General features: G+C 30.3%; 2 protein-coding genes across 3 annotated transcripts in view; one reads left to right on the plus strand and one right to left on the minus strand.

Annotated features, from left to right (window-relative positions):
- Positions 1 to 2663: 2663 nt before the first annotated feature.
- LOC123305882 (SH3 domain-containing protein Dlish) lies at positions 2664 to 9956 on the plus strand. The gene is made up of 5 exons (XM_044887722.1): positions 2664 to 2820; positions 2927 to 3117; positions 4660 to 4850; positions 6180 to 6454; positions 8563 to 9956. The coding sequence occupies exons 1-5, from the start codon at positions 2772 to 2774 to the stop codon at positions 9021 to 9023; spliced, it is 1167 nt and encodes a 388-aa protein (XP_044743657.1). The 5' UTR covers positions 2664 to 2771; the 3' UTR covers positions 9024 to 9956.
- Positions 9957 to 12132: 2176 nt separating this feature from the next.
- The window catches only part of LOC123305875 (bifunctional 3'-phosphoadenosine 5'-phosphosulfate synthase), a 52596-nt gene continuing 46149 nt past the window's right edge, over positions 12133 to 18579 (minus strand). Inside the window, exons 2-7 of one of the 2 annotated variants that reach the window (XM_044887714.1) lie at positions 17038 to 17382; positions 15717 to 16178; positions 14809 to 15201; positions 13613 to 13758; positions 13235 to 13440; positions 12133 to 13171 (exon numbers count right to left, since the gene is read on the minus strand). In XM_044887714.1, coding sequence (XP_044743649.1) covers positions 12891 to 13171; positions 13235 to 13440; positions 13613 to 13758; positions 14809 to 15201; positions 15717 to 16178; positions 17038 to 17382 — 1833 coding nt within the window. In that variant the 3' untranslated portion in view covers positions 12133 to 12890. Of the gene's footprint in view, positions 13178 to 13234; positions 13441 to 13612; positions 13759 to 14808; positions 15202 to 15716; positions 16179 to 17037; positions 17383 to 18579 lie in introns of both variants that reach the window. The other variant, XM_044887713.1, reaches the window with a different exon arrangement.

The raw sequence follows: 18579 nt of genomic DNA on the forward strand, positions 1-18579 counted from the left end.
TTTATATATTTCATATATACAGGGTATAAAAATTAAAAATCTTTAACGCAGAAGTTCATTTTGTATTATTTAGTAATGTGTATTATAAATATTGTACCTACTATTTACGCCAGTCAAATCCTACATTAAAATCGCAAAGCGCGATGTAAAGCTACTTTTTGGGTATGTTATTAAGCACCCTTAGAGGAGTGTGAAACCGCGTTTTGCAAGCAAAAAAAGTTTCCTGCAGCTTTTGACATAATATGTAAGTATCATTTTGAAAGTATACTAAACTTGAAACAATTGAAGCCGACCTTCGTATGTCTAATATAGTTTTTGAGATATGATGCTTGAAAAATTTCATAAATGCTAAAATTTTGAGTATTGCTTATGTTAAACCGTTAGGGATAGAACAAAACTTTAAATATAAAAAATGTCCCTTATAGCAAAATAAACAACTTTTGTTTGAAACATTTTTCAACTTTTGTTTGAAACGGGCGGGTATCAAGCTAGTTAACAAAATATTTTATTAGCATTTAATATTTAAGTTAATTTAGAATTGTTATTTGAGGTTTATTGTTTCCTTTTTTTAATATGGTGAAGTAAACATTATTTGTATGGGCGGTAGGGATATAAAATTATAAAACTGCTTCGTTTAAAATTTATTAAGGAAAAATTTCGGCTTAGCTGGACCATAAATTGTTAATTAATTGAAACGGTCAATGTTTAAAGTTGACTTAAAAATTTGTAAATAGGCAACTTGTAAGACGTAAATGTGAGTGTTTGTCATCAATTTATTCTTCTACTGAATTTTAAAAGTAACCTATTTGAAAATCATTAAAAACTGATTCAATTTTTCTAATACGCAAACCACCTTACGAAGCGTTCCAATTCAATTTTAAAACAAGTTCAGGGTTGCATGAAAATTTCCATTTAAGTCGCCTCATCTATATCCAAAATATTCTGAAATACCTTTCGCCCAATTATCACTTAAAAAAAAAGAAAAATATTAAATACCTACCGAAAAATAATAAGAGCCTAATTTGTCACTTGTGGCTCAATTTTGGAGCGTATCAGCAGGGCCGATTTTACACAAAACTCCCTCGGGCAAAAGCAAAAAATGCCTAAGTTTCTTTAGCTAGTTCTGATAGTTTAACCTTTCGATCAGTTTGGCGCCTAGGGCTAAGGCCCATGTGACCCTATATGTAAATCCAGGTCTGAGCGTACGCATGATGAAAATCCCCTAACTAACTATTAAATCTTTGTTTCTAGTCCAGGTCCCCTATTTGGAGGGCAACTTTTTTGAGGTATACACTTCGTGACCATGGGGGTGGGTTGGTAATGTTATCAAAAACAAAAATCTAAAAAAAGTTTGCCCCAGAATCTATCTTTTTGGTGGGTTTTTTGAAAAATTTTGAAAAAAGGAGGTTTTTTGATTTTCTGGAAAAACTATTGATTTTCGCTGATAACATTAAATTAGAAAGTTGAAGATAATTCAACAATAATAATTCAATAGAGCCCCGTCAGGTCGAAGTATTATTAAATATCTACAAAATATAATATAATCAAATTTCTTTTTAAATGAGCTAAGATTCGTCTCGATAGGCCCACTAGAACACGAGATATCAATTTTTTGTATTTTTGACCATTTCTCGAATTCGAAGCTCGATACCTTTTTTGGTTTTTGAGTTATCGTGTCCACAGCGGACGGACGGACAACCGGAAATGGACTAATTAGGTGATTTTATGAACACCTATGACAAAATTTTTTTCCTAGCATCATTATTTTTAAGCGTTACAAACTTGGGACTAAACTTAATATACTATGTATATTTCATATATACATGGTATAAAAAGAATAAGTCTTAATAAGTCTTAGGAAACTCTGAAAAAGTCTTAGAAACTTAAAAAAATTATTAAGAACTCTGAATAACTCTGAATTAGACTAGTCCGAAAACGTTGAGAAATACAAAGTTCCTAACATTTTTTCAGAATTTCTTATTCTTTCTTCAAATATTTTTTCTAACAGGGTTATCAGCAAAAACCAATAGTTTTGCCAAAAAAAATCACAAAAAATCGCCTTTTTTCAAGAATTTTAAAAAAACCCGCCAAAAACGATCGTTCGAGGCAAAATTTTTTTGAAATTTTGTCTTTAATAATATTAAGAAAAGAATCCATCCCTCACGATCACAAAGCGTGTACCAAGAAAGATAATCTGGTTTTTTGTCTGATAGGGATACTGGACTATACGCTAGTATGCTTATAATAAACTTACCTTTATTTACTAAAGCTATCAAAATATTTATTAAATGGTTAATTTAAAGTTTCTTAACGTTAAAATTTAGATATTAAAAAAGACAAGGATATTAAATCTAAATATAAACAAAAAGTTATAGATTAGAAAAAACTTTAAATTGTTGATTTAATTAGGATTTACGGATGAATTGATGATACTGAAGAAATAATTGGTTCCAATCAATATGAAACAGAAATATTTCAGTTATTTCCATGTTATTTCATATTATAATTTATGGAGACTTCAATGCTCTAATTTTATAACCCGTAATTTGAACCTAAGATTTCACAATATCATCTATCACCTACTGTTGTAAATACAATATACAATGTATTAGACAAAGATCAAACATATATGACATTTGTATACACAATGATCTAAGACAAGTTTTCGAAAACATTCATTTCTTAAGGTAAAAATATCTCTTGAAAAATTTTGACAAGAAATATTATTAAAAAAATTTTTAATGTATAAAAGATAGAAATATGTGAAAATAATGGCGTTTCTTTGTCCAGTTCGAATCCGTCGTGGAAAAAAGAAGAAACGTAAGAATTCGTATTAAATATTAATTATATAATTATAAATTAAACCGGGCCAATGAACTTTAGAATAAGTTTTATAATTGAAAATTTGCTCAAAAATTTTTTCTAGCTTCTAGCAGTAATGATCTGGACAAAGAAGTTACCCCTGCAATGGGACGAATTACAGGATCTGCAAGTATTGAAACACTTGTACGTGTTGGTATCGAAAAAGAGCATGGACTGGCACCTGATTCGAAAATGGTTGTGTTACATGATTTTACCCCATGTGTTGATGACGAATTAGAAGTGAAAAGAGGACAAGTAATTTTAAATTTTTTTATTTTGTTTTTTGTCTGTGGTTTAATATTAGTGGTTAGATATTTTCGTAAGAAGTAGATGTTATAGGGGGAGGCATAATTTGGTTTAGTTTTTAAAATGTATATTAAATAAAAATGCAACAAATATCTCCTAAGGATTAGTACTTAAGAGTAGGTAAACTTTCTTATTAACAATGGAATAGTTATTCATTCAAATAATTGACTTGTCTGGATCAGGCACGTATCCAGCCCTCAAAAACGGTTGTGATCGCAGCCACCCAATGAAAAAATTAATAATGCGAATTTTACTATGAAAATCGGTATATGGTTATACAAAAAATGACGCTAGACAAAATATTAAGAATTGGCCCTATTTGTCAATTTATATTAGGCTGAGTTTAAAATTCTGATTTCGGTTAAGCATCTTAAAAAATATGACCCATCACCCTGTATTTCTGTGCAAAATTTCAAATCGATATTCCTATAAATAACGAAAATATGAGGGTATCTGCATCTTAAATGCGACGCACTGTATATGAAATGTATATTAAGGTATCTAATTTATAATAAAACCACCGAATTAGTCCAATTTCGTATGTCTGTTCGCCCGTCAACACGATAACTAAAAAAGAGATATATCGTGCTCAGGAAGTAAATAGTAAGTTTGAATTCGTAAATGAGCAATATAGGTCAATTGAGTCTGTGGTGTAAATAGGTCCATAGGACCCATTTTGTAAACCGTAAGAGATAGAAAAAGAGTTTAGTTAATTAAATATAAAAATGTTTCTGATTAAAAATAATCAACTTTTTTTGAAACATTTTTTCGTAGATATTTTTGTTTACACACGAAGACGCAAATTAGGATAGAACATAAGTTTCCATTTTCTCCAAAACAATACAAGATGGAAGGTTGAAAATTTGTAGGTAGCTTCAAATAATTAGTCTATCGATAATAATTAATATATTGACGGCAAAAGCATCCCGAAGGAAACTTCACGAAAAGCTTGCTTTTATCGCGTTTTTCGTCTTTTATCTTCTTGGCTTGTATGACTCAGCAAAAAATCCGTTCAAGGCTCAAATTGTAACTTTTATTGTCATGTTTTTGTAAAAAAAAACATTTTCGACGCAAAATAATAATATAAAGTTTTCGCACAATTTGCGAAATTAATGCAAAAATAGGTGCTTCGGAAAAAGCGTAATTATTAATATCGTAGATTCATGATAAAACGGAAGGAAAACGGCAAATTATAAGCTATAGTGTATGGTATTAACTGCCCAGTTTTGTGTCGATCAACTGTTACAGTTTGTAAATTCCCGTTTTTCTTTCCGTTTTTACAGTTTCAGCCTGTATCTATGATATCAATAAATATGCAGAGATTGTAAGGCAACTCTAAGCGAATAAAATGCTTTTTTAAAATTAATTTTGATGAACAAAAGTTCTATAAACAACGATTTTCATTTCGATTCTAGATACTACATCTTCCCCTACAATTTTTCAATTATTTTATGAAGTTATTTAATAAAATATATTTTTTACTGTTTACAGATAGTTAATATATTATATCGAGAAAATGATTGGGTATACGTAATTGATGCCGAATCCAGACAAGAAGGTTTCATTCCTCATTCATATTGTGCACCTTATGCAAGTCGAGCTGGCCAGTTGTTAGTTCAAGTAAAAAAGAAATTACCTCGTGATGCTAATAATATGCTATTAGAACAGTCTCCAGATGGTTGGTAAGTTTGATCAAGATACATATAATCTTAGAAATCAAGCCGGATAAAAGCCAAAATGTTTCAATTCTATGGAACAACATGCTTTTATACGGTACCCGGTTTAAAATGTTGTTTTATAATTAAAATAATTGCGTAAGGACGCTGTATTCCAGAACAATTTTCAAAATAATTGCCCGTCCATTCGTTGTCAATAAATAATAAAAAGACTGTACGATTTTTGAGATCGATTTTCTTTTTTAATTTATATATTTACGAGATAATATTGCTATCAATCGACGTCGCATCTTCGGTAGTACAAGATTGCATTATCAAAATTCCGACTCTATCAATATTATCAAAGAATAAAAAAAATTGCGAATACTGGGCAATTCGATAAGCATGAATGTAGTTGCGCAGACGCAATCTAACTTGCTTCCGTCAGTATACTGTTTTTTTACATATAGTAAAATTCTGGTGTTATTTTTATAATTGGTAGAAGGTTGGGGTCACTAAGTTTAACTTTTCCGGTGGCTCCATGTATCTACTTTTGAACTTATTTTGTTTAATTATAACATTTATTATTAAATCTTAATAGAAACTTAAACAGCTTTGTGAAAAAGGTTCATACAAAAATGGTCGGAAACTTTTTTCCCTAAGAAAAATGTAGAATCAAAAATTGTGATATCTTCAGCCATTTTCAAAAGGATCAGCTTTATACATATATTTGTTTAATTATCCAATCATTATTCTCGAATTATTTGTAAAAGTCACGAATTTGGATACTCGGGGTTTTTTGAGGTCCTTGATTGCGATAAGACGATAAAAAAGATCCAAAGCGCACCTGGAGAAATGTAAAAAATCTCGTTTAAGTTATATTGAACTATTAGGTATTTTTTGTAGCTATCTTGAAGGGTTTTAAGTTTGTATATAAACACAGTTTTTGTGTTAAAATTAAAACAATTTTGTTATCAATAAACTTGATCATATTTAAAATTATTATCAGAACATATGGGTACTAGTGCTTCACAACATTCGATGATGTAGATAAAATGAAGGTGCCTAAATTTTACAGCAGCCAAAGATCGGGTATTAATTTCTACAGACGACGTCGATACTAGGACGTACCGATCTCCAAGTGCGCTCTGGCCCTTTTTTATCGTCATATTCGCAATCAGCGACCTCAAAAACCCTCCCTAGTTTCAAAGCTTTGCTCTTGCCGTTTTTTTTAACATATCATTGTTACAAAATGATTGGTGCAAATCCCAGATCGATTTATCTTTCGCTCAATGAAAGTTTCGAATTTATAATATTAATATAGATAATAAAAATTAATTTTAATATTTGTTTCAGTGCGGATGATATTTTACCGTGTCTGGACACAAGCGATACAGAATCCCTTTGTAAAAAATCACAAACAAATTTAGGAGCCACATCGAGTAGTGTTTTAAATACTGTGATCAACAATGGAGCGTCTACACAGGGTAATGGTTCCCAAGCTAGTTTACAAAGTGAACCTGACATGTATCCATTTAGTAAAGATCCTTCAGGTCGTTATATAGTTTTGTATACATTTATTGCACGTGATGAGAATGACGTATCGGTTGAACGTGGAGAATTCGTAACAGGTATTTATAAATGAACAGATCGAGATATGTGACATGCGTATGAAAACCTTTACAAACACTTTTATTTTCGTGTATCTTAATTATTGTGACATTCGACTGTGAAGTTCAGAGTATGTAAAGATGTAGAGTACTACCAAATTTGTAGTCGAGCTTAACTAAAAGTTGTTCAAATAAGAACGCCGCTTTTGAGTTTTAAATAAAACATATAAAGAGTGTTTTTTTAAGTTGACATATGCTTGAAACTCAAAAAATAACTTTTATCGATAAAAATGCTTCAAAGCGAAATATGTTGGGTGTGTAGGTGCACATCTTATGCAGATATTAAACCTGACCTAGGTTTTGAACTTCAATGAAAAGTTTACTGTACTCCATAACTGGTAATCGATAAATGAACACTTTAAATTAGACAGTTGTTATTGACTAAAAAAGTTACATTTTTTGTTCGAAGTATTTTTCCGCAAACCGTACAGTTTATGCAAAAACGGAAAGAAAAGTTTTACCCAAAATTGTTTGTTTGTTCGTATCAAAATTGTTATTTCGTATAATTTTTTCTGCCAAATCTAAGCACTCTTCAAAAAAAAAAAGTTTTACTATAAAACTAATAAAAGTGATTTGTTTTTCTATAAAGACAATTTTTGTTCAAAATGATTGAACAAACGCACAAAAAGCTAGATTTATGCTATCAATTACTGTCTAAATTCTTCGCTGTACAAAAAAATGTTTCAAACAAAAAATGTTTGCGTATTTATCAAGAACAACTTTCTAATTTAATGTGTTCATCTAATGTTTGTCAGTTATGAATCAGAGCCAGTCTTTAATTAAATCTGAAAACTTAGATCGAATTCGATGTCGGTATAAGATGTGTGTCTTTGAAACAAACATTTTTCGTTAGAAGCATTTTCCTCGATTAAAATTATTTATAGACTTTCAAGCATAATGTCAACTTAAAACAGCACCCTATATATCTGTGTAGTAAGTTTCAAACATTTATTGAATAATGAAGTACACATCAGGAGGTTATGAATGGAATTGAATGGAAGATTGGCTCAGATGCATAGTGCTTGTTTACACTAATTTGTTGAGCTCCATGCTGAATTATTGTGATTGGGTTTTCCTCAACATTTGCACGCACTACTGCGATATTTCAGTCAAGCGACCAAGACGAAAGCGTCTTTCGGTTTTCACGTCATTCACATCCACAGACCCACTTTGCTCATTTTTTTCATTAATCTTCTTACAGTGGCGTCAATTGGAGCATTCCAATGGCCCATGATTGTACGCATTTTGCGAACTGTGGCTGCAAAACTTTTACCATTTTGATAATAATTCTTCATTCAATGAGAATTCGTTGTTTTGTATTGTAGCACTCCACTTTACTTACCTCCAGCCTTTACTATTAAAAACTCATACTGTGTGTGTGCTGATTTTGTAACCTCTGACCCGATCTGTTTTACTTCAATTTTAAATGGGTTGTGTTGTAATAGGATGCAATAACGTCAATATTTGTTGATTATTAGCCCTAATTTCAACACTGACGCTCCCTCTCCCCGAATCTATTCTTATTTACGTTAGTGCATTTCTATAAAGTATACTTTATTAATGAGGGCCAAATCAGGAGCTAAGAGTAATGCAACGTTGGGTCGACATAATGTGAATCTTTAGTATGCTTTTACACACTCTGAACACAAAGCGTCATAGTTATAAAAAAAAAGGTGTGTATACTAAACAAATAATACATACTATAGTTATTCTCAGTTCAAATTCACTCACTATAGGAAGTTGTAATTTCCATTATATTAGCTTATATATTGTGTTCATAGATGACACTTAATCTGTCATCTATTTATCCTTGTTTATTGGGAGTGACATTTCGTTTATTGACTAACTTCATGGTATTAAAAAATTGTAACTAGCTTCAATATGTAGTTATCATGTCACCCTGTGCGCGCGCATCATAAAAATTAACTCTCATCATTTTTTTTATAACGCGTCTAAAGAATTATAAATTCAAAAACTTATTTCATACACGTGCACGACCTCGGCCAAATGTATAAACTTTCCATTTAATGTATTTTTCAATAATTTAAGCAAACCAAATTATTTTATAGTTTTAAATCGTGAAGATCCTGATTGGTTTTGGATTGTACGAAGTGATGGTCAAGAAGGATTTATACCTTCTGGATTTGTATATCCCGCTGATAATGTCATTCAAGGTCATTTAAATACAACAGGATCAAATCCAGTACAAAATAACGTAGCTTTTTCAACAAACAATCCAAATCAGGGTAGCGGTAATTTATCGTCAGCACAAGGAAATAATTTGGGTCAAACGTCAAATAGTCATCACCAAGACAATGATTTAAGATATCATGGTACTGAGCTAGTAATGCTTTACGATTATAAAGCACAAGCACCGGACGATCTAAGTGTGCGGCGTGGTGATTGGATTTACGCTGATTTAGGGAATCAGACTGTTGATGGATGGTTGTGGGCCTACGCACCAAAAACAAGAAAATATGGATTTATTCCCAAAGCATATGCAAGACCGCCTGCGATGACTAGTTTATAGCATCAGCTATTTTCTTCTCATATACTAATCCAATAGACAGAGAAATTTTTTTTTAATAATCATAATGAATTTATCTGTCAGTCTCTTTCGTCTAAATCGAAGTTTCCGTACGACTGAAGGATTGCCTCACCCGTCATTTTAAAATACATGTATATTCCAAGTAAACAATGCTCCACCGGGTACATAATAGAGTTTCTAAATAAATCGATTTGTCTAAAATTATCCTGAATAAATTTAAAACGGATTTTGCGATTTTCTTAAAATTGCGTTTGCTAATTGTTTGATAAAAGCATAAACAAAAATTATTAAAACTACGATTACTATTTTTAGTCTCTGAAAGGTATGTACACATAAACAGCTGTAAATAAACCAGTTTAGCTGAACTTACCTTAGTTCAAAGTTGCTTCGTTTTCTCCGAAAATATTTAAATTAAATTTAAAACCGGTTATCAAATTTTCTGAAATTTGTTCTGTTGACATTGTTTTAACAATTACACCAATCCCCCACATTTCTAAGTCACCAAAAACAAAGGATCAGTAGTATACAATTTAGATTAATTAATGTCATGAAAAATTGTAGCGATGATAAATTATATGGCCTTTCCATTAATTTATCGATATCTATGATTCTCAGCATCTTTTTTTCAATAAAATATTTTGTTTTTGATATACTTTATTAAACCATTTTTCTCAGAATTCTGAAGCAATAGCGGATTTTCAGATCATGATAGAAATCGATCTTAATAGAAACAAGATCCACAGAGAAGGAGTGAGAGCACTTTTGTTTAAAATGTTTATGAATAATATACAAATCTTTAACATAATATTGTTGACAATCCCACCCATTTACTACTTATTGAATAAAATAAAAATCCTTCAAAAAGTGTAAAAATATGGTTTTATTTAGGAAGAACTATTTCCTTATAAAAAAATTTTGTCCCAGAAAATTAAAAAAAAATAGTACCTGTCTATTGGATTTTACAAATTTGTAAATTTTATTTCTCAGAAACGAAATTTTTATTTTAAAACACGGTAAATTTTTATCCAAAAATATTAATAACTTAAATAAACTTGCCTATAGGCTATAACAACGAGTACAATTTAACATTCGTTAATCATTCTATATTTCTATAAATCGAAAACATTCCATTTGATCGTCCGCGTCCGCTCTATTTTATTTTAATTATATATTTATATTTATATATATTTAGATTAATGTTAATATTTGTATAATTGCCTCCATTTTTTAAGAAAAAAAATATATATATATTTTTATACTTTTAATAAAAATTTTAACTGAAACTATTTTCAAAATTTTTTTTTTATAAATTAGAAATTTAAAATTAGGAGAAGATGAGACACAGTGAAACAAACTAAATATTTGTATTTTTTTCAAGAAAATTTTGTATTTAACTACAGAGAATTAGAAACTTCATTTTTAAATGCAAAGAAGTACTTAAAAAAGGGGCGAAGTTTCATACAAACATTCATGCCCTCTTTTACCCCCTTAAAGAATGAATTTTCATAAAAAAGTAATACAGTAAACTTTGCATCTCTGACGCCTGCGTCTGACGCATACTTGACTGTTTCCTATGCTGCGACTGACGCAAGAGTCTGATGCACACTGCTGTCATACTTGACTTATGTGCACTGCTGTCATACTTCTAATTCTACTATGCTTAACTGTTAAAAACTAAAGTGAAGTAAAATGAGTGATCGTGATATTCTATTACGCCTATTAATGCTGGAAGAAATTGAAGAAAAAATTCTATTGAAACAATTGTTGCTTGATGGTAATGCTGAAGTTAAAGTCCATACCTTATATAAAACAAGAAAAGAGAAGGTTTCTTTGCAAAACTTATCAATCAGCATTTATTACAGGATGACAAACAGTTCCGGGAATTTTTTAGGCTAAACGTCGCTCAGTTTAATTATGTTTTGGATCTTATAAAGGATGATATTAGGATAAATTCTTCATGCAGATATAAGTACCCTATTACCCCCGAAGAAAAACTGGCTGTAATTCCCTTACACGCATTGTCTTTGACAAATTGATTTTTGTACAGGTTATTACTTATACCGTAAATACACGGTAATTTCGCTTCACATTCCCACTAGCTTTTCGTCATCAATACTTGAAAACACTTCTTTCGAAGCCATTTTTGACAACTAATTATTTATGAATATACCACGCATAAATATGTATTTAAATTGTGTTGCATAAACAAAGTGTTGTATACATGTGTGAGTGTTGCGTCTGCGTCAGTAATACTCAAAGAGAGCTATAGCCGAGTGGCTCCTTGTAGCTGCAGCCGCATGAGACGCATCAAATGCATTAAATGTCAACAAATGTCGAAACAGTACAGTAATTTTAAAATGTACAGTCACAATAAGCCCTCATGTGTCGAATAACGTGAAATAACCCTGTATGTTATATTTTAAATTGTTATATGTATTCGATACTTAAATATAAATTTATTAAGCCAGTACTGTCAAAATTATTTCCGAGTAAAAATCTAAACTATGTTTGTCATGCTGCTTACCTTTTTCCCAGATGGCAGTACGGCCTAAACTGATTACACCACCTAATTTCAAGTTCAAACTCAGCATCAAGAGTCACCATGAAAACACACCTTTACAAAACGATTCAAGGAAAATACACATATGGATTTATTCATTTTGTTAAAATATATCCCCTACAGAACTCACAATTAAAATATTTAGCTAAATTTATACAAATTATTATTAATTAGCTATAAAAATTTTAGAAATATCTTTTCTTTTAAATAATTGTTAATTAGCTAATTAATAATAGTTTTTATAAATCTAGCACGATATTTTTATTGTGGGTCCTTTTTAAAAAATGCATACATACATAATACAGACCACAGATATGCACAACTTAATTTGAATAAGGATTTATTGAAAAAAAGGAAAACAAATTAGCATTAAACAAAAAATTTTTGTCAAAAAACAAAAATATAATTTTAATATAATATTAAAATATAACTTTCTTTATAAAATATATGTAAATTGATTATAATAATAATATTATAATCATAAACAATTACAGTAAAACTGTACACAAACATAATTTACATCCATAAAAATATTATGTAATACGAAGCACCATATTTAAAAAAATAATAATAAAGTCAAAAGGCTATATAAAAACTACAACATTTGTACAAATTACGTGAAAATAATGGATAAAAAATTATATCGCTGCTTGTTACTTAAAAAATAACAATTAAATAATAATAATTATTTGCTTATTTAGGACGAGACAGTGGAAATTATCAATTTTAAATCGGAAAACCCTACTATAGTCCAGTGAAATGTTATATTTTTTGGACTTAGCGTGTAAAAGTCAGACAACCCAAAATCATGTTTACAAAACTCAAAATCGTATCCACAGAAATCAGAATATCATTATTAACTTCTAAATTATTACAAGTAAAACCTTAAAAATCGTCCATATTTTAGACGTACAGAAAAAATGATAACAGTAAATTTCAGTAAAACTGATACCCTTTCAGTTTGCTAATTATCAAAAGTTCCATTTTATATTGAATTCGAAAAATTTTGAAAATATAAAACAAGCTTAGTGTTTATTTTCGTCCTTAATTTCCCAGTTTCTATACGTCGCTTTTGCCAACCTTTTCGAGTGTTAGTACAATGCCATAACCATGAAATGTTGGAATTTTTGGACCCATTACTATAATTTCCCCTGTACTCGGAAGTTAATGAAATTTTGAGTTTAATTTAAAAAATCTTCAAATTCCTTTGTCCCATCCTCTATTATTTCTAAAATTGAAGAAATTATTACGATAAGAACAAGCAGCACATGTTAAGTGCTTTATTTCATTTATTTTTTAATTAACGATTGATAATAGCTTGAAAGAATATTCCAAGCTTTTGGTGCCATAAAACCATCGGGTGGCATTTCACCAGATCGAGCCAAACCACGCATTCTAGTACCGGAAATAAAATCGAAATTGTTATGTCTTTCTGGTTCGTAAAACGCCATTCGTTTATTTTTTAAATCATATGCAGCTACTTTAAATGGAATGATTTGTAAATTTTCGAGACCAGGAGCTTGTTTTAATACACGACCTCCATGTGTAGCATCATATAAGTTACCATCAACTGTACCTAATCAACGAAACATTTATGAAATAGTGAATGATCTATGAAATTTTAAAATCTTACCTCCTGAAGATTTTCCTAATGGGTGTGGCATACCAGCTGGATCCCTACCAACAATATAAAAGTTTGCGCCAGCAATCATTCGTGCTTTGGCATGCCATTGCACTTCAGTTGGACCGGCATACATCATTGGACTCGGGAATATTGCTAAAATTGTACTATCTTTATCTAACACGCCATCTTCTAACACAGCTTCATGTTGAGCAATTCTACGGTTTAAAAAAACTGTTACAGTCTTGATTTTGAAAGTAGCCTTTTTAACGTATAATTTACAAATGTTTCCAAGAAAAATTGAAACTTGAAATTTAGTAGAAAAATTAATCGAATGTTGCCAAACCATTTCGAAATATAAAATCTTTTAAAATTGCTTTCAATAGTTACCTCACTGGAAGTGGAACATCATCTTCTTTGGTATAACCTCCTAGCGGATGAAGTAATAAAACAGGTTTTTTAAAGCCTGCAGATTTTAATTGACGTTTTGTTTCAGTCATTAAAAGCGCATGACCATTATGTATTGGATTCCGTAACTAAAAATTTAAAAAATATAATCTATTATAGCATGTTTATACTAAAATATAGCATGTTTATACTAAAAGAATCTCGCACAGATTAAACGCAAAAGATCTTTCGGATAAACTGTCTTAAGATCTTAGTAAAAGGTCCTTCTTAACACACAGCAGTTTTTGAGATAAATGGAGTTTTTAAGATAAATGAAGTCAAAGTTGAAACATAGAATCGAAAAATATATACAACCAAAGAATTAAAAGACAGTTTTTTTAACAGAAAATTTAACCAAAATTTCAAACAGCTGTATATCTGCAGAAAATCATCAAATTTGGAACCGAACCAGCTCGTTTGAAAACTTGTACTTTCCAGTTTTGGAATCTAATGGTGCAAAAATTTTTATCATCTTGCGCGGAGGGTTTAAAGGGTGAGAAATGCTATCCCTAAATTTTATTTAAAGTTAGAAGCGTGCCAAAATTTTAAAAATAAAAATTTTACAACAAATTTGGAAAGCTTGTTTACTTTTCTTGAAAATGAGCTATAAAAAATTTCCATACGTGCTTTTTGGACCAAGATATTCGGTTTCCAAACAAAATTGACATTTATGAATTTAAAATCCTGTATATTTTGAAATAATCACCGCACTGAATTTTTTTTTTATATGATTCGGAAACTTGAACTGCATTTTTTTAAGTCTTGGCATATTGTTTTGTAAAAACTTTTAACACTTTCTTTCCAACGGCCACTAATTTGTTGTAAAAAAAATTTTTTAATTTTTGTACGCTTATAAAATTTAAATAAAATTTAGGAATAACATTTCTCACCCTTTCAATCCTCCGCGCAAATCAAAAATTTTTGAGCATTAGATTCCAAAATAATTTTTGTGTAACACGCCATTTAAAGTAGAAAAAAGCAAGAAAAAGTTAGAAATGCGTCAGTTCGAATATCGAACATTTTTGATTCCCGGTTTATTAGTCAAATTTGCTGCAAATAAGCTCTAATATAACCTCTGGCAATATTTGTATCGATTTACCAAACATTCTGTTCATATAATATTAATAGTCTAAATATACCTGAAATGCAAAAATGGCATCCGCATTCATTTGTTTAAACTTTTGTCGCAATTCATTTGGCGTTAATCGATATTGATCTAAACCATCATTCCAACGGATTCGTTCTATTACTTCTAACTCACCACCAACTAACCAATCTCCACTATCTTGAATCATCTTCACATATGGATGTCCAGAATTGTAGGTTCCAAATTGACGGCCACATCGTTCTTCTTTACGATGATGATAGAATTCTGGTTTTGATAATATTGCAACTGGTTGCCCTTTATACCATAAACTTAGGGCGGAAGTGTCTTCTAAACGTTCCTTATCTTGACTGCTAATTGCTAATACTATTGGAATGCTTTGATTTGTGGTTGTTCCGTTGTATGTGATTGTATTGAAATGCAAAGTCTAAAATCATAATTTTCATTCGTTTGACTTGAATGACAATAATAAAACATAAGGGGGGTACCGAAAATAGATCCCTAGCACCTAGACCAAGGGATCCTCTGTGCCCTCCTTGAGAACATCCTGTCACCCGAAGGTGAGACGTCTCCGTGTAAGATATGTTATTTTAAGTAGACGAAGCTAACGAATTCTATCGAGGCCAGACGCCACGCAGAAATTCCATGTCTTCTCCGCCAGGATTACTCTGACGATTGATGAACGTCACATTTCGACACATTTTTCGGCTGTGGTGTATTTTAATAACGGTCGTAGAAAATATAAAGTTGTAGAAAATATGATATTTAAATTTTGAGAATTTTATCTATCTTTTAGATCTTTAAATACGCTGCAGTATCCCAAATAAGCATAAAAAAGAAACTATGAACATTTGTCTATACGATTGCTCTCTATAATCAAAAAGTTAGTGGCCTAATATATACAAGTCATAACCATCACAGTTTGTGGTGTGAAAGAATTACCTGTAAATAAATATCTTCACGCATAAATCCACGTAATGGCGCTGCCCATCCTTCACTAAGCACTTGGACCCATTGAAGATCAACTTCATTAATATTAATACCAGGTAATGATGCAGCTTCAGCACGCGCAGCTTCAACACGATTTTCATTTACAAACAATTCATGAATTGTATCTTCCGTTTTTGCTGATATTGGAATAATACCATTTTCCAATAACATTTCCACAATTAAATGAACATTTTCTTCAATCGATACATCGACAGTTTTTAATACTAAATCAGGATTTTCTGGTTTTTCATATGGTTGATCTACTCCAGTGAATCCTTTTATTAAACCTTGACGTGCTTTTTTATATAATCCTTTTACGTCTCTCGATTCACATACTTCAATTGGTGTATCTACAAATACTTCGAAGAATGGTAAACTTGCGTCTTTATGAATGGAACGAGCGACTTCACGATCCTTAAAATTCAAAAACAATTATTATTAAAAACTTGTTATTACTTTATTCAAATTTAATTGGGATTATGTAGGGTGCTAAAATAGAGAACAGGGTTTTGGAATGGGCGTCGCCAAGAGGGGCAGGTAGGAACAACTGCCTCCCTTTAGAGATTCCCAAAAATGATTCAAATTCCACTCATTTTATAATGGGTGGAAATAATAATATCCGAATATTCTACTGAATTTACTATAATTAGAATACGCGGCTATTGAAGGTCATTTTGAATAAGTTAATGACGAAGTATTTGTAAATAGATGTAATTCCAAAGAATCATCAATAATCAATTAAACAAACTGTACCATCTCTAAATCTATCAAATAGAAGCACATACGTAAGAAAAGTGCAAAAATTCTGTTTAGGCTTTTTAGTAATTTTACCAAAATGGTGCTCTAAAATTGTTTTTTTTTTTTTTTTTTATAATTAATATTCTATATCTTTCATATTGCCCTCCTCTGACTTGGTTTTTGGTGTTTTTCAATCTCTCACACCGTGCGTTAACGAACTAGAACTTCGTTAATTAAAGTTTTTATTTTAAGAATTTTTCGATTAAGATATTTTCAAACTATCATTCCGAAGTATTCTAAGAATTTATAGTATTTGAATTAAAAATATTGAAGTACATGAATCAATTTTGCTGGGTATGATATTATAAAAACTCGTTATTTTTATAAAGATAATAATTGCCACCCTTCAAAGCTTTTGAACGAGGGGTAACATAAAGCTTGTTCTCTTTCTCACCCCCTACAAATCTACCATTTTTTCAATAAACATATTTGGATAAATTTTTTAAAATGATCAAATAGGTAAATTTAAAATTACCGCTGCAAATGGTGATACAAAACTACAAATACTGACAACACCAGAATCCGAAAATAGTTTTGCAACTTCAGCAACACGTCGAATATTTTCTTCTCGATCAGCTTCCGAAAAGCCCAAATTTTTATTTAGACCTGTACGTAAATTATCTCCATCTAAACCATATGCCGGAATTCCTTTAGATACTAAATGTGCTTCAAGTTGGAAAGCGATTGCAGTTTTTCCTGCACCTGACAATCCTGTAAGCCATACACAACATCCACGGAATCCTTGACCCAAAGCTTGACCACGCTTTTCCCGTGACACATGATGTTGTTGATGTGTAACATTTGTGGCAATTTGTAAACACTGTAAGTAAACAAAAAATAAAACTGTTAGCCATTTTCTTATTAGGTATATGAATTATTTATTTAAAAAACATACCTCGTTGTGACCGTTTAACATGATTAATTATAATAAATGACTGTAAAGTACATGATAATTTTTAGAATATTTAAGGATAAACATTTTTATATAGAGGAATGATTTTTTTTCAATGTTGATAAGGCGTTTATTATTATCTATTAAAACTTTTACAACACGATGTGCAATTTAAAAAAAATCCTAAACTAATACCCAATTCAATGCCATCTTTAAATCAAATTTATCCATAATAAATTGATTTATGGACAATAATGTTTCAATAACTTTAAATTTTTAAACAATGCATTTAATATAAATAAGTTAGGTTAGAATGTGGAATTGTGTAGTTTAATTAAAAAATTACAATGGAAATTTATAATTTATCATACGTATTATCACCATTATTAATTGTGACCTATTTTTTATTAGTATGTAATAAAATAAAATAATAGTTGATTCAAAGCTTAAAGAATCATCAAAACTTATTAACAAACTTTTATACATAAAATAAATAAAAAATATTATTTACAAATTAATATAAGAATTTATAATAATAACAATCATCTCAAGTTTCAAATTTGAGATTGTTATTCTGAAAACAGTTGTTCTTTTATCCTAAAATTAGCAGTCTATTGTTGCCCAGCGTATTTCTGTTTGGTTATAATATGGTTAATGGGTCGTAAAAGTTTTGGGGAGATAAAAAAATGTATATAGATATGTTTAGCTAATAATATTATTATTCAATTAGATGAAATTACGAATAAATTCAAAATCTATATGTATCAGAAACTCATTAAAAAAATTTTTTATTTCAAAAATAGTAACTTAAAGTTAGTCTAATTCGTGATCATAGATGGAGTTGATATGATTGATTTTTGAATTATCAAAATCAGATATATCATATTTCAAATAAAAGTTGTTTATTTTTTGATAAGGAACATTTTTTACATTTAAACTTTTGTTCTACCTCTAACGGTTTTCGAGATGGGTCCTACGGATGCAAGACTCAATTGACCTATATTGCTCATTTACGAAGTTGACCTCACTTTTTACGTCCTGAGTACACTGTAAAAATTTCATCTTGATACCTCTTTTCGTTTTTGAGTTATCGTGTTGGCAGACAGACGGACAGACTGACAGACG

Source organism: Chrysoperla carnea, chromosome 1 (assembly GCF_905475395.1).
Source record: "Chrysoperla carnea chromosome 1, inChrCarn1.1, whole genome shotgun sequence".
NCBI lineage: Eukaryota > Metazoa > Arthropoda > Insecta > Neuroptera > Chrysopidae > Chrysoperla > Chrysoperla carnea.

Excerpts from the sequence above, each read along its gene's own strand:
- LOC123305882 (XM_044887722.1), top strand. The coding sequence starts at position 2,772 with ATGGCGTTTCTTTGTCCAGTTCGAATCCGTCGTGGAAAAAAGAAGAAA. Across the intron at positions 4,851-6,179 it reads GAACAGTCTCCAGATGGTTG|TGCGGATGATATTTTACCGT; the intron begins GTAAGTTTGATC and ends TATTTGTTTCAG. Across the intron at positions 6,455-8,562 it reads ACGTGGAGAATTCGTAACAG|TTTTAAATCGTGAAGATCCT; the intron begins GTATTTATAAAT and ends ATTATTTTATAG.